The sequence below is a fragment of the Limanda limanda genome, chromosome 14, assembly GCF_963576545.1.
Source record: "Limanda limanda chromosome 14, fLimLim1.1, whole genome shotgun sequence".
Classification (NCBI taxonomy): domain Eukaryota; kingdom Metazoa; phylum Chordata; class Actinopteri; order Pleuronectiformes; family Pleuronectidae; genus Limanda; species Limanda limanda.
In genome coordinates, this window is record NC_083649.1 from 21,387,374 (window position 1) to 21,399,940 (window position 12,567).

At 41.4% G+C, this 12,567-nt stretch overlaps 1 protein-coding gene across 1 annotated transcript in view; it reads right to left on the bottom strand.

Annotated features, from left to right (window-relative positions):
* camkk1a (calcium/calmodulin-dependent protein kinase kinase 1, alpha a) overlaps window positions 1–12,567 on the bottom strand; it is a 70,382-nt gene that overhangs the window by 17,580 nt on the left and 40,235 nt on the right. Inside the window, exons 6-9 of the mRNA XM_061085898.1 lie at window positions 6,923–6,974; window positions 5,901–6,034; window positions 1,659–1,695; window positions 1,288–1,309 (exon numbers count right to left, since the gene is read on the bottom strand). Coding sequence (XP_060941881.1) covers window positions 1,288–1,309; window positions 1,659–1,695; window positions 5,901–6,034; window positions 6,923–6,974 — 245 coding nt within the window. The remainder of the gene's footprint in view (window positions 1–1,287; window positions 1,310–1,658; window positions 1,696–5,900; window positions 6,035–6,922; window positions 6,975–12,567) is intronic.

A 12,567-nucleotide genomic window follows, 5' to 3' on the forward strand; every position in this document is an offset into this window, starting at 1 on the left:
TCAACTGCTGGTTCATGTATTTTCTTTCACGTGGAACTGAAAATAATTGCTAGTTGCAGCCTTGCACGTCTCCTGTGATGCAATTCTGTGCCTTTAACCTGTACGTTAATTACCTGAAACACAAAAATACTGATCAATTGAATAAAACATAGGTTAAGAACATCTGAACTCAGTATTTATTAAATTATTTTGGTTATTAAACTAGATTTATGCACAGCGTCACTGTAAAAGGGAAAAGAGGATGAAGAATCTGTCCTTTTATAATTTATTCTAGTGGTGAAAATTTCTGAAAAACTTCATGATAAATCAGCCTCATGCAAAAGGTTCCAGACGCTGAAGTGTCTCAGTCTATTCAACATATGCTCTTGAGAAATGAAAAATGCACATCGCACAATTTCCCAAAGACTGTGGTAATTTACCTTCCAATACATTTTAAAATAGAAGAAAATGTCAAGAAGAAAAAACTTGAATTATGCATGATAGACCACAAACGTGTATTCATATTGAAAGGCAAAAAAGGAAGCAGTCTGTTTGTAAATATATGAATACAAAATTTCACAAAGTGCTCTCTGGTGCAGGGCTGACAAATTTTGAAGCAGAAAAAAAGATCATAGAACTTATACGAATAACCAAGAGTACAAATATTAGTCCTGTATGTTAGAAGTGGTAGAACCAGTTGTTGTGTGTCAATAGAAACAGCAACTGGTGGAACCATCTTGTGTATTCATCAGCAGTAAAATGATTAGTAGTAACGAGTTATTATTTTTATGAGCGGAAGATGACAGATTAATAGAAGCTGTATTAATCAGCTCAGTCTGTCTATCATCTACCTCCCATAGGGAACACCACAGCAGACTCATTACGAGAAAGTAAACAAATTTCAAACAGAGCACTTGTTCTATAAAATAAGGGCAGAATGACACGTTTCTGAACATATGGGAAATAACACCAGCTCCAATCATTTAGAACAAGAGAAGGTCTCAGGTCATTAGATCATCACAGATATTTTACTGGTGCAGGAAGGAGCAGCTGTTGCATGAGGACCTGAAAAGTGGACAGGGCGGGCAGCCACAGGTAATAACTGTGAAAACCTAAGAACATTATCAATCCCTTTGAAGGCTGGAATGGAACAAACAGCCACACCGTGTCAGTGTGGAGTAATGGAGGGGAACACTGCTGACAACTCAGGCAGGGATGGAGAGATGGAGAAATGTAGAGTGGAAGGTGGCGGAACGGTGGGATGAGCTTTGAATTATTCAAAAAGGAGAGGACATGTTCTCTACTCACCCTTTAGGCATCAGCTCAAACACTGTCAGGAAAAAGGGAGAGAGGAGGAATTAGGAACAGATTAAACATTTTATTCATTCATTCATCCAGCAGGGTTAGACCACTGCTGCCACTGAGGCAACATCCCAGCATCAGTGTTACTCATCATAGCTAAATTTGCCATCATAAGGTTTTACACTGACTGTCGTCTTAGCTATGACCTGGCAGTGCTGATGGAGGATTCCTGCATAATGTGCGAGCCATTAGGTGGTGAGCGAGGGATGTTCTTAATTATGAATAAGTTATGTGAACCTTGGTTGGTGGCCGGGTGTCAAAGGCCAGCGACTGAGAGAGGGCGAATGTAGAAAGCAAAGAACATAAGATCTGCGTACCCATGTGAAGGTTGTCCTCCGCGGGATCATCCAGCACCTGCAACATTAACACAATCGTCATGAATGGAGAAACCGTCAAGGTCCTGGTAGTTACAGGAGGGAGTGAAAAATCGTAAATTCATTCATTCAAGATAAAAACATTTCAGAGGTTCAAGGTTTTTTATTTTATTTTTTTCAAGACTGAGCAGAGTAAACAGAGGGACCTGTGATGACTTTTAAAAACTGGCAGAAAAAGACCCTTTGTCCTTTTCCGTATTCTCTTATGATTGTAATTTTCTACCCGGACTTCTGCAATCGATGTAATGTACAGTTAACGAGAATAGATAATGCGAGGCCGCACAGTTAAGTTACCATGGTTAGAGGTGTCCATTACGAGGTGACCATGTTATCCACTCTCATACAGTCGGAGTCTCCTCAGGAAATTAAGTAAACATTTCAAATCTATGTCTGTTTGAGCTGAAACACTCTCTTATTTAAACCTGACATCACTGCAGCTGTCTGTGCTGTTCACTGCACAACACTGAGTTTAGTCTGAGAGGAGCTGCTCCACCGCAGGATCAGGAGAGATACAGCACTGGGAAAAGTACTTGCCTCTTTCTTGATTCTATTTGTTTTGTATTTGTCACACTTTGATGTTTCAGACCATCAGACTATTCAAAACCCAATGTCAACATAACATGCAGTTATTTCAGTTATTGAAGGAAAAAACCTGATCCGATGTGAGAAAGCCATTCCTGAATGACAACCCTCGAATGTGGCTGAATTAAAACAATTTATCACAAACATTTCATAACACAAACAGTTCTTAGGTTTTGGAACCACTCATTTTTCACACGGGGGATTTAGGTTTTGAGAAAACTCTTAACCTTCAATAAAAGGGATGATCATTTAAAATAGAGATAAAACAATACCAGCATTAGATCAAATTACAATTTCGCAAATCTAAATTTGATGAAAGTATAATTTTCTTTTCCGGAAATCCCTTCTTCGTCCCCGCTCCAAAGGAAGTAATTGTGTAATCCCAGATTTATTTATTTGTGTTCTTTTTCAGTCATGAAATGCCGTTGAGTCTCTGGATTTGTTTTTCAAAAGATTTCACCTGAGTCAGGCCATACAGCAATGATCACATCTGTACAGGCTTAGCAGCATTTATATTAAAATGTTATTAAAATACATTATAAAAGTTATTTTTTAAATGCACTTGTATCAAATCAGTTCTTGGTGTCAGCCAATTCCTAAAGTCCAGGTATCAGAATCATATGGGAAAGGGAAAAATCGTATCTGAACATCTCTAATGTAAAAGCTGCTTCACTCACTTTGTCTTATATCAAAATTAAGTTTAATAATAAAGCAGTAATAGAAGAAATCAGAAGCGGAATAAATACTTCTTCTTCTCAAAGCAGCACCTAACTTAAGGTCCATGACTTATATTAGTATTATGCGTTAGTAGGGATATTTTCATACATGTGAAACTAGATTAACAAACCAGTTGACCCAAGCAAAATTGATTACATCACAGCAGCGCGACTAGATTGACCAATTACAAAGGCTCCCTCAAATGCGTCCTTTTATGCCCGAGAATCGAATCCAAAAGGTGGATCCTTCTCGGGCCAACAAACTGTTTTTTATAGAGTCAATTTCACTGGGAAACGCAAAGCTTATGTTTCAGGCTTTAACTCAACTGAACCGCTAACTAGACACATGCTTAAAAAACTGAGGGGCTTTAAAACGTTCTCGTTGTGTCCAACTGCAGCTCTGTTGCTAAGGGACAGCAGTTTTGGCGGGACAAACTGGTAACGCCAAACACGGAAATCTATCTACCAGACCCTCTCATTTTGGTTAAGCCTTCACGGTCTACACGGCGCCTGAATTGGGACCCACAGTGTGTTTAAAGGCACTTGTCAGTTGCCTGCCTGGAAAATACATCCTCAGCCAGGTTAATAAAATAGGCCTTCACACAGGACTGCATAAAGGCACCAGCTCACACCTCAAACCCCAGGACACACATGATCCATCTGTCTAAATCAAATATCCTGGAGATTTTAAACGATCACTGTGGAGCTAAAGCTTGCCAAGGACACAGTAGTGGAAAAACAAGGGCAGGATGTCAGGTCTGAGGAAACAGGAACATGACTAATGTCAGTTTCAATCCATTAAACAGTCAATAAGTGAATGTTTGCTCAGGAAGTCTTGTACTCTACTAACCATATTGTTTTTCTCTCTTTGTTGAAAGTGAACGAACAAATAAAAGCTATTAACAGTAAATAAGCTGCTTTGTGCAAAGTGGAAGCCATAGTCTTTTTTATTTGTAGATTTTGACTAATGCATTGATGTAAGATGCATTAAAGATCTTTGACTTCTGGGGAAAGGATTTAAATTGAGCTCTGGATTTTAAGTGTCCGCTTTGAAAACATGTGTGCATGCGAGTATGGGCCAGTTGTTACCGTGTCTTTCCAACCATCTGCGACAAATGACCATATCACTTTCACCAGGTTTAATCTGTTCCACTTAGTGCGGGCTCTTAGGTTTCAAAATGAATGAAAATATCTGCTCGTAATTAGATGGACTGGACTGAATCCTTGCAAGAATCAGTTGGACGCCCGTAATGAATGTGATCCTGACCCAGGCAAAGCCCATTTAAACGGATGAACAGAGATAGATGGTGAGAGGGGGAGACCGTGTCATCCCTGTGCCTACGCACGCCCATTATGTGGAGAGAGTGAGGGTGGACAAATAAGAGAAGAGATTAGTGTGTGTGTGTGTGTGTGTGTGGCAGTGTGTGTTTTTTTTCTCTGATGGAGCAAGCACAGAGGAGCAGAAGTGCTCAAATTTGATTTAAAAACTCTGGCACACTGCTGGCACTCTCTCCACCAGAACAAGCCAGGCAGCTTTCCTACTGACTGACTCCCTGAGCTTCACTCCCAGCAACAGTGGCCGCCACCGCCGCCCCTCTTCCCTCCGCCATCTGGCTAAGATCGAAATTGCTCTGATAATATCGCAGGGGAGCGGAAGGCATCTTGAATCACATCTACAAAAACAGGCTATCGTATTTCATAAACAGCCACCTCCGCAAAAAAAAACCATCATTCGAACTTTGAAATGTCTCGACTTAAGTTTGAGGGAGTGCCAGCTGCTGTAAATATGAGAATCAATTCACATGCTGTGGTTTTCCAGAATATGTCACCTGCATATCATGAAAGTTCAGTGGGTGGAAGTGTGATCGATGTGCTGGAGGGTAAAACTCATCTCATATTTCCTGGCAGAACAGTGTATGTCTTTCTCTTTGGTCGGACAAACTACAAAGCACCAATCAGGGTGCACAGCAAGAAAGGTTAGCCAGAGAGGGAGAAGATGATCTCCATCACAAACCCTCAAACATGACAAAAGATATCCACACTGACACAAAAAAAGACACAAACTACTACTAACAGCAGGCCTGCATGTTACATCTGTTTTTTATTTTTTGTCTAATTGTGTTGTCATTTGGGAATTTTCAAGGCATTCTGTATCATACTTTGGTCATTGAATGTCTCTTGTCCAGGTATTTTGCATCGAATTGCTGTCTTTTTGTTAATGTTTTGCATGTTTTTTTGCCTCTCTTATCGGTTGTTTTGCATCAATTTGAAGGCGCTCTACATCCCCTTGTCATTGTTGTGTGTCAGTTTGTTAATGTTTTGCATCTTTTTGTAGTCATGTTGCGCTTCCTTGTTATAGCTGTGTGTCAGTTTGTTTTTGTTTTGCATCTTTTTGTGGTTTTGTGTCTCTTTGAAGTCAGATTGCTTCTCTCTGAGGTTGTTTTGAGTCAGTTGGTTGTTGTTATTCAGGTTTTTGTGGTTGTTCAACAAACCCACTAAGTCTTATAGACACCAACACAAACTTTCATTGCAATTCATGTGTAAGAACCTTGTCTAGCCTAATTTTATAATATGACTGTACTGTAATGGTTGATGAAACACCTAATTGGTAGTTTTAATATCATATTTCTTGACAAATGCATTAAAAAAAAATCTGTATTTCATGGGTTGAACATAGTTATGTTCAAAGTTAACATTGCCGTCCTTACTACTTCACTGCTTACATGGCAAACAACTGCTACTCATTCTCATTCAAGTATCCTAAATAGGAACTTTGATAATAAAAAATAGACAAAACATGAAAGTACTTTCAAACCTCATTTGACTAATCTGCTGCATCAATGTAAGTACAAACACTGTGACTATTTGCTAACAGAGAAACCCTCACCTCCACCAGTTTGACAATGTTGATGTGGTCCAGTTTTTTAAGGATGGCGATCTCTTGGTAGACCCTCTCAAGGGGTCCTAGGATTTTGGGCTGCTCCCCTTGTGCTGCCTTTGGTCCTCTTGGGGGTGGGCGACCTGCAGGAAAACATATGAAGCACAAACACAACGTCTCTCAATGATTCATTTGATCATAAGTCCTCTTGATAAACACAGTTTCTCTAATGTGGTAGGAAGAAATAGAAAAGATGCAATGGGGATACTGTGTCAGATCTCCTTCCTGCTACAATATATATATATATATATTTGTGTGTCTGACATACTAATAAAAAAATACTTTTAAAACCAAAGAGTAACTAGGAAATCTATTTCAACTTTTCCGAGATCCAGCTGAACTTAACCTAACAATCAAAGTCGAGCTAAGTGGTCACACGAAGGGCTATCAACTATAAGTCAACCCAGGTTTTCCTCATCAAGATCTGAGCTTGTGCACATGTTTACTGTGTATGAACAATCACAGACACGGACAGTGAATACGCTGCAACAAGGATCAACCTGTTAGATAATAAGAATAGGAGGGAATGCAAACACATTATTCACACTAAAAGAAACACAGTTACAGCTGCGAACTGCAGGAAGAACAGCTGGTATAACATCTCTAATTGTGGTAATGTGCAGCCCCCTGTGACATTTGGGAAAAATTATACTTCGTGACCGCGATATAATAACGTGTGGGAACGAGATAAATAACTCAGGGACACGAGATATGAATCTGTTCGTTACTAACACGACCAGTGGACCTAAACTGAAGAAGCCTCTCGATGAATCTGAGGACACACTGTGGTGGAAACGTTAACAATTACTTATCAATAAAAACACAGACCTATCTTAGTGCGCCATTGCACAGGGAATTAGACTGTGGATATTTGGTATCAGGTTACAGGATGCATCTGGTGCATCTGGAGGCAGGAAGAGATTGATTCTCTAATGAGAATCCATATCTTTCATGAAGAGAATGGCACTTACGTGGAAAACCACACTGCTTGATCAACTTCTTCTTGGACACCACCTTCATGGCCTGGGGGAGAAAAACAGTGTGATCAGTATCAAGAGTGAGAGAAGCTAAAGTCATTAATCACAAATCAAGAACTTAAATGAACTATACCTGTAAGCACATTAACCCATGAACCAACATTGAATGATTGTTTAGATGACATGTTATGTAATTGGGTCCTTAAGGGCTTTGAATAATCAACAGAGAATTCTGAAGATTTTATTTTCCAAGCAGGAACATCAGCGCAGACACAACCTCCAGCAGTTACATCTGGCACCTGATTATCTTTGTAGAAGGTCTGGGAGTATCTGCACAGTCTGAGGCAATGGAACCTTCTTATTGTTTTTTTTAAAGGAACTCTCTGTGTGTGTGTGCGTGCGTGTGTGTGTGTGTGTGTGTTTGCATGTGAGTGTTTATGCATGTGTGTACATCTGCCTGTGTTTTTGTGAGAGAGTCAATGGGTAAAAAGGCTTGAGACAAGGAGCATCTTCTCTAAAGGAAGAGGAGACAAGAAAAATCAGAATGGAACTTTGTCGAGCAAACAACTCTGCCAAGGCCCAGTAGTGCCATTCAAATTAAATCAAGCTTCACCAAATTTCACACAATCATAGATATCTGTTTCCTAAATGTGCTCTATCTCTCAATATTAATAAAGTACAAAATATTTGTAATCTTGCTTGAAACCAGACAAACAGACCAACCAACCAACCAACAAACCTGATGGACCTTTCTCAAAAAATACTACAACCCCTACAGTGTCAGACAGTCATCAGCTGTATCTCAGGTCAGTGGCTGCATCCTTCGGAGGATGAGGTCATACGGACGAAGAAGGCCACCTCCTTCAGGGGGCAACCGAAGTGAGAGGGTTTGGTCTACAAAGGATTTCTATGATCAACTTCACCAGCCCCCCCTTATTAGTGTTCCCTATAGTAACAGAGCTGAAGTTGGACGCGTCGAGAAAGTTTTAGTGCCACTTGACTTTTGAACATGTTGAACATGTGTACTGTTAGCTGTTCAGTGTGCCATCACTTTTGATAAACAGTTGGTCACTGAAGCACAATGAATCGTGGGATAGGTTTGGTTTTCATTTTTAAGGGACAGAAGGACGCCTTTAAAAGAGCCTTTGAAATAGGGTAGTAGAGTCGCATTGCTGTGACGCAATCGACTTCAAATGCAGCCTAACTGAGTCGCGACAAATCTTATTTCACTGATGACTGATTCTTTCTCTATCTCTCTACACTCTCTATCTCACAACAAACAGTTTCAATGATGCACAAGAGAACCAAGATAAATGGTTTAGAAAGCTGCTGTGCATGCCTTCCCACTGCATGTTATACAGACCTCAATATCATCCTAAACAACCAAGACAAATGTGTGTAAAATATTGATACTCAAAACATGATTCAAACAGCTAAAACAAGTGGGTTCAAATCCACTTCAAAGAACACAGATGCTTATACCATATAAACAGGACATAGAAAATTCATTATCTTGTTCATTTTAAGATTAACCAGTTGTCCCCATTCAATTAGGGAAAGTCATAAAATGTGAAGCAAAAAGGCAGTGAAGACAAGAAGAAGCTATGCACTAGTTTTAAGAATTTATCTCCTTCGTGGGGACAAAGTGCATAAAGCAGTTGCCAGGAACTCCTGGGTTAATGGCTATCTGTATAGATTCTCTATAAGCAGACTGACTAAAGGCTAAACAACCCATAACTCCACACTCAAACTTTTCAGTGTGTTCATTTCCATAAAATTATATCATATACTGTACATTATCTGACCATCATTGTGTGTGTGTGTGTGTGTGTGTGTGTGTGTGTGTGTGTGTGTTGTGTGTCCTTAAAGCTATAAACTAAATTATATGACTGTTCTTTGATCAAACACATTAATGCTGCTTTGAAAATCACAAACAAATATTTGAAAATCTACATTTATAGGTTGCACAGGGCTCATGGCTAGGGATGGGTATCGTTTGGTTTTTATTCGATACCGGTTCCTAACCCATACTTTTAAAACGATACCGGTGCCTAAACGGTGCCTGAACCGATACTTTTTTCAAAAAAGTGCACAAAACGATGCTTGACTAAGAAAGACTTTTTTTATTGCCAAATATATTAACTGTTTAAAGTACATTATAAATATAAATAAATACAAAACCCTTTTTAACTTAAAACTATGAATAACATACGAACTGTTAACAAAAGTTTACACTATACTTAAATAAATAAAAATAAATACAAAACACACACACTCTGACTCGTGACTCTGACTTCGGTGCCTGAGCCAAATGAAGACTGAGGGTCGCTTTCCCATCCTCCGAGTGATGGGGCTGTCGCAGGCAGGCTTCGTGGTCTTCGTTCCTCCCGCCCCCGGAGCCGGTCCCGGAGCCGGTCCCGGAGCCGGTCCCGGAGCCGGTCCCGGAGCCGGTCCCGAGCCGGTCCCGGAGCCGACCCGGAGCCGATCGCGACGCACCGCCACGGAGGAGATGCGCCAGGCAGGGGGGGGGGGGGCAGCCAGCGCCGGGGAGAGGTCTCGCGAGGAGACACCCCCCCCCCACCACCACCTGCACGGGAGCCCTGGCGCACCCGGGGCGCGGGCAGCGCGGGGACAAGAGTCTGTCCACCGGCCGCGGGGGCCCGGCGGGAGCCGCCGCTTCCCGTGAAGGAAGGAGCGGAAGTGTTAGGAGGCGGGACGAGCGGAGACCTCAGTCTTCCATTGGCTCAGGCACCGAAATGAGGCACCGAAATCTCCGTTGCATTTCGGTCCGGGTAGGTATCGGTTGTATTGGAACCGGTTCCATTTTGGAACCGGTTCTCGGTACCCAACCCTACTCATGGCGCTACCTAGTGTTTCAAACCATCCTGGGACGTTGCAGGGCCAAATGTGTACGTCGAGTCATGACAGTTATAGAGATCTACCGTGCAGAGACGTCTCACATCCTCTGCTGTCCCTCAGCTTTCTCTCTCTCACACAAACACACACCTTTTGAACCTCTGGCTGAGATAATCTCCTGTGCCAGCTGTTCGAACGACGTGGGACCGCCGCGCTCAGACCAGGTTCGACCCGTCTGTCTTCTCTGTCGACAGCAGGTCGTCTCCCAGCGCTGCCCTCTGGAAGCATTTTTTGGATTTCCAGGGAGAGGCACCTCAACATAAACTTAGGGGTTTAGCTATTCTTTAAATGAAGAAGGAAAGACTTTGCAAAAGTAGACTGCTAAACATATCTGCTAATAATTAAGCTCTTTACGTTCATCTCTCTTTCTATTTGAGTTAAGCGAAAGGTGCATAAATTAAGTTTTAAGGCTAATAAATACCATCATCAAAATTGGATGCCTGCCAGTCAAATTAAGAGCAAGGAAATAATACAAACACTTGCATGATTCAGAGACCTCTACTACTCTGCTGAGCTGTTGAAGTGGTTCACAACACCCACAGGGAGAGGATGATTGTTCTAATACATAGCACTGGGACGAATTAGTCATCGTTTTAATTCCATCCTGGTAAAAAACATTTCCATTCAGTTTAAAGATGACCACCGCTGCTTTACCAAAATAATGATTCAGCTGCGTTTCACTCACTATGTGTGGAAAAGGATGAGAACTCAATACGTGATACATCTTGATATAGAATGTAAAACTATTTTAAAACCGTCATCTCCTCACAGAATTTCCAGCTCGTAGGAAGATGGTGACTACAGTTGAAGTACTTGAGCCTGCAGGAGCCTGTAGAGTTGTTATAGTTCCTGTGAATGCTATCTGTACGCGCGTGTGTGTGTGTGTGTGTGTGTATGTGTGTGTGTGTGTGTGCATGCGTGTTGAAACTTGTGCCGTTCCGTGTGGAAAAATCCAATCAGTTCCATGTGAAACCAATTCAGACTGTCAGGAAATAGGACCAACCTTTCACGCCACCATTACTCAGCTGGTCCTCTCCTGATTCCTGTCAGTGTTACTGCAGATGAGTCTGTTATTGAGGAGGAGTGCAATATAGTCTGCCTCCAGAGGTTTCTATCAGCAATAAACATCAAATATAAAACCAGGAGCAAAGATGGAAAGTACAAATGGTAGATACGTGCACAGCAAACATGAAAGCTCGCTATACTTAATAAGGGACGGATGGGAAAGATTGTAGAGGTAATAAAAAGAGCACTGCATCGTATATTTCTTAATCTCACTTTTAGATTTTTTATAATATTCAAGTTCCAACTGAGTGAAGAGAAACTCACTGAGGCAATTATGATGTTAACAGAGCACAGTCAGATCATCACACTTTTGTACCCTGCTGTATGTCAATGGGACAAAATGCTCTGAAAATTCCAAGAGGACGTTATAATGAGATTGAGACATATCGACAGTATGTCTACAGAATGTGACTGAGATCAGAATACTCCACATTAATACTACTACGCTTTCATTTGAAAACGGCAAAAAAAGCTTTTTGCTCTGTATCATTTTAAGTTCTCGTCCATACTAACACATGAATACTCATATCACGTGACAACTCAAGTACACTGGGCATGCATGTGCTGGTGTAAAAATAATATGCTCCCATGACATCTCATCTCCTAAAGCATTTCCTCACAGCTGTTAGCAAAGACAACAGGCCCAGCAATGCTTTTCATTGATTATCCATGTTGCGTTCTTCACTGGTACTACTATCTCGAGGCTACTGCCGGTTGTTTCCTTCCGGAAGAGGGTCATGTGATAGGAGCCTGACGAATCAGTACAGGGATATGCAGTGACCAAATAGACCCAATCAGCAAGACATTGTGTTTCTCAGAGTCAAACATGGCCCAGAGTTTCCAAACTTCTCTTTTTTAGAGCCCCTTAAACTTCAGAGAAGTGTGGATGGCTTGTATCCATAGCAGAGTTTATGTATTTTTAAGGACAACATAATAGTGTGGATCTAGCCTTAAGGCTGTTATTCTATTACAATGCTGCTTACATGAGTGTCATGCCAGATGATTATCTTAATCAGGTTATTATCTGAAGAATAGTTTCCACGTAAACGTAGTCAGTGTCTCCTACAGAACACGTCTTAGCTGTCACTGAAGACGGCATCATTAAAGGCTGTGTGTCCACCCAGAGAGAGTAAGCAACTTTCATTTGTGTTATAAATGGCATCAGCACATTTACAAGCTCCCATCTTTCAAATATCGGGCTGTGTTTAGCTCTGAGCTCGCCGCTGGCTCCAGTTCAAAAGTCTACATGAGTCATCCAACACTTTCAAGGTAACTGCACAGGGCAGTTTAGTTATGTTAAAACATAAATCAGCTTTTGTGCGGGGGGCTGAGGTCGCAGAGCTTTAAAGGGAAACAAATCACCTTGAAGCTGCCATGACCTCTCCCACATAAACTGAACTCAAAGCAGGGAGAAAAACTGATTTCATGAAAGTAAAATCTTAGATGCTCCTTCAGTGAAACCAGAAGTCGCTCTCTTTTCTACATTTCTTCAGCTGCTACTGGTGTAATGTGAGTGGATGGGACGCAGAGCTGAGCAGCGAGGTTGAAGGGGAAAAATCAATAGGCTTGGTGGGATCCTGCAAAGCTGCTCTGTCTAGACAGTAGATGCAGAGGGAATGGATGAAAAACACAAAGGAGAGCAGCGGCGGCTGCGTGGC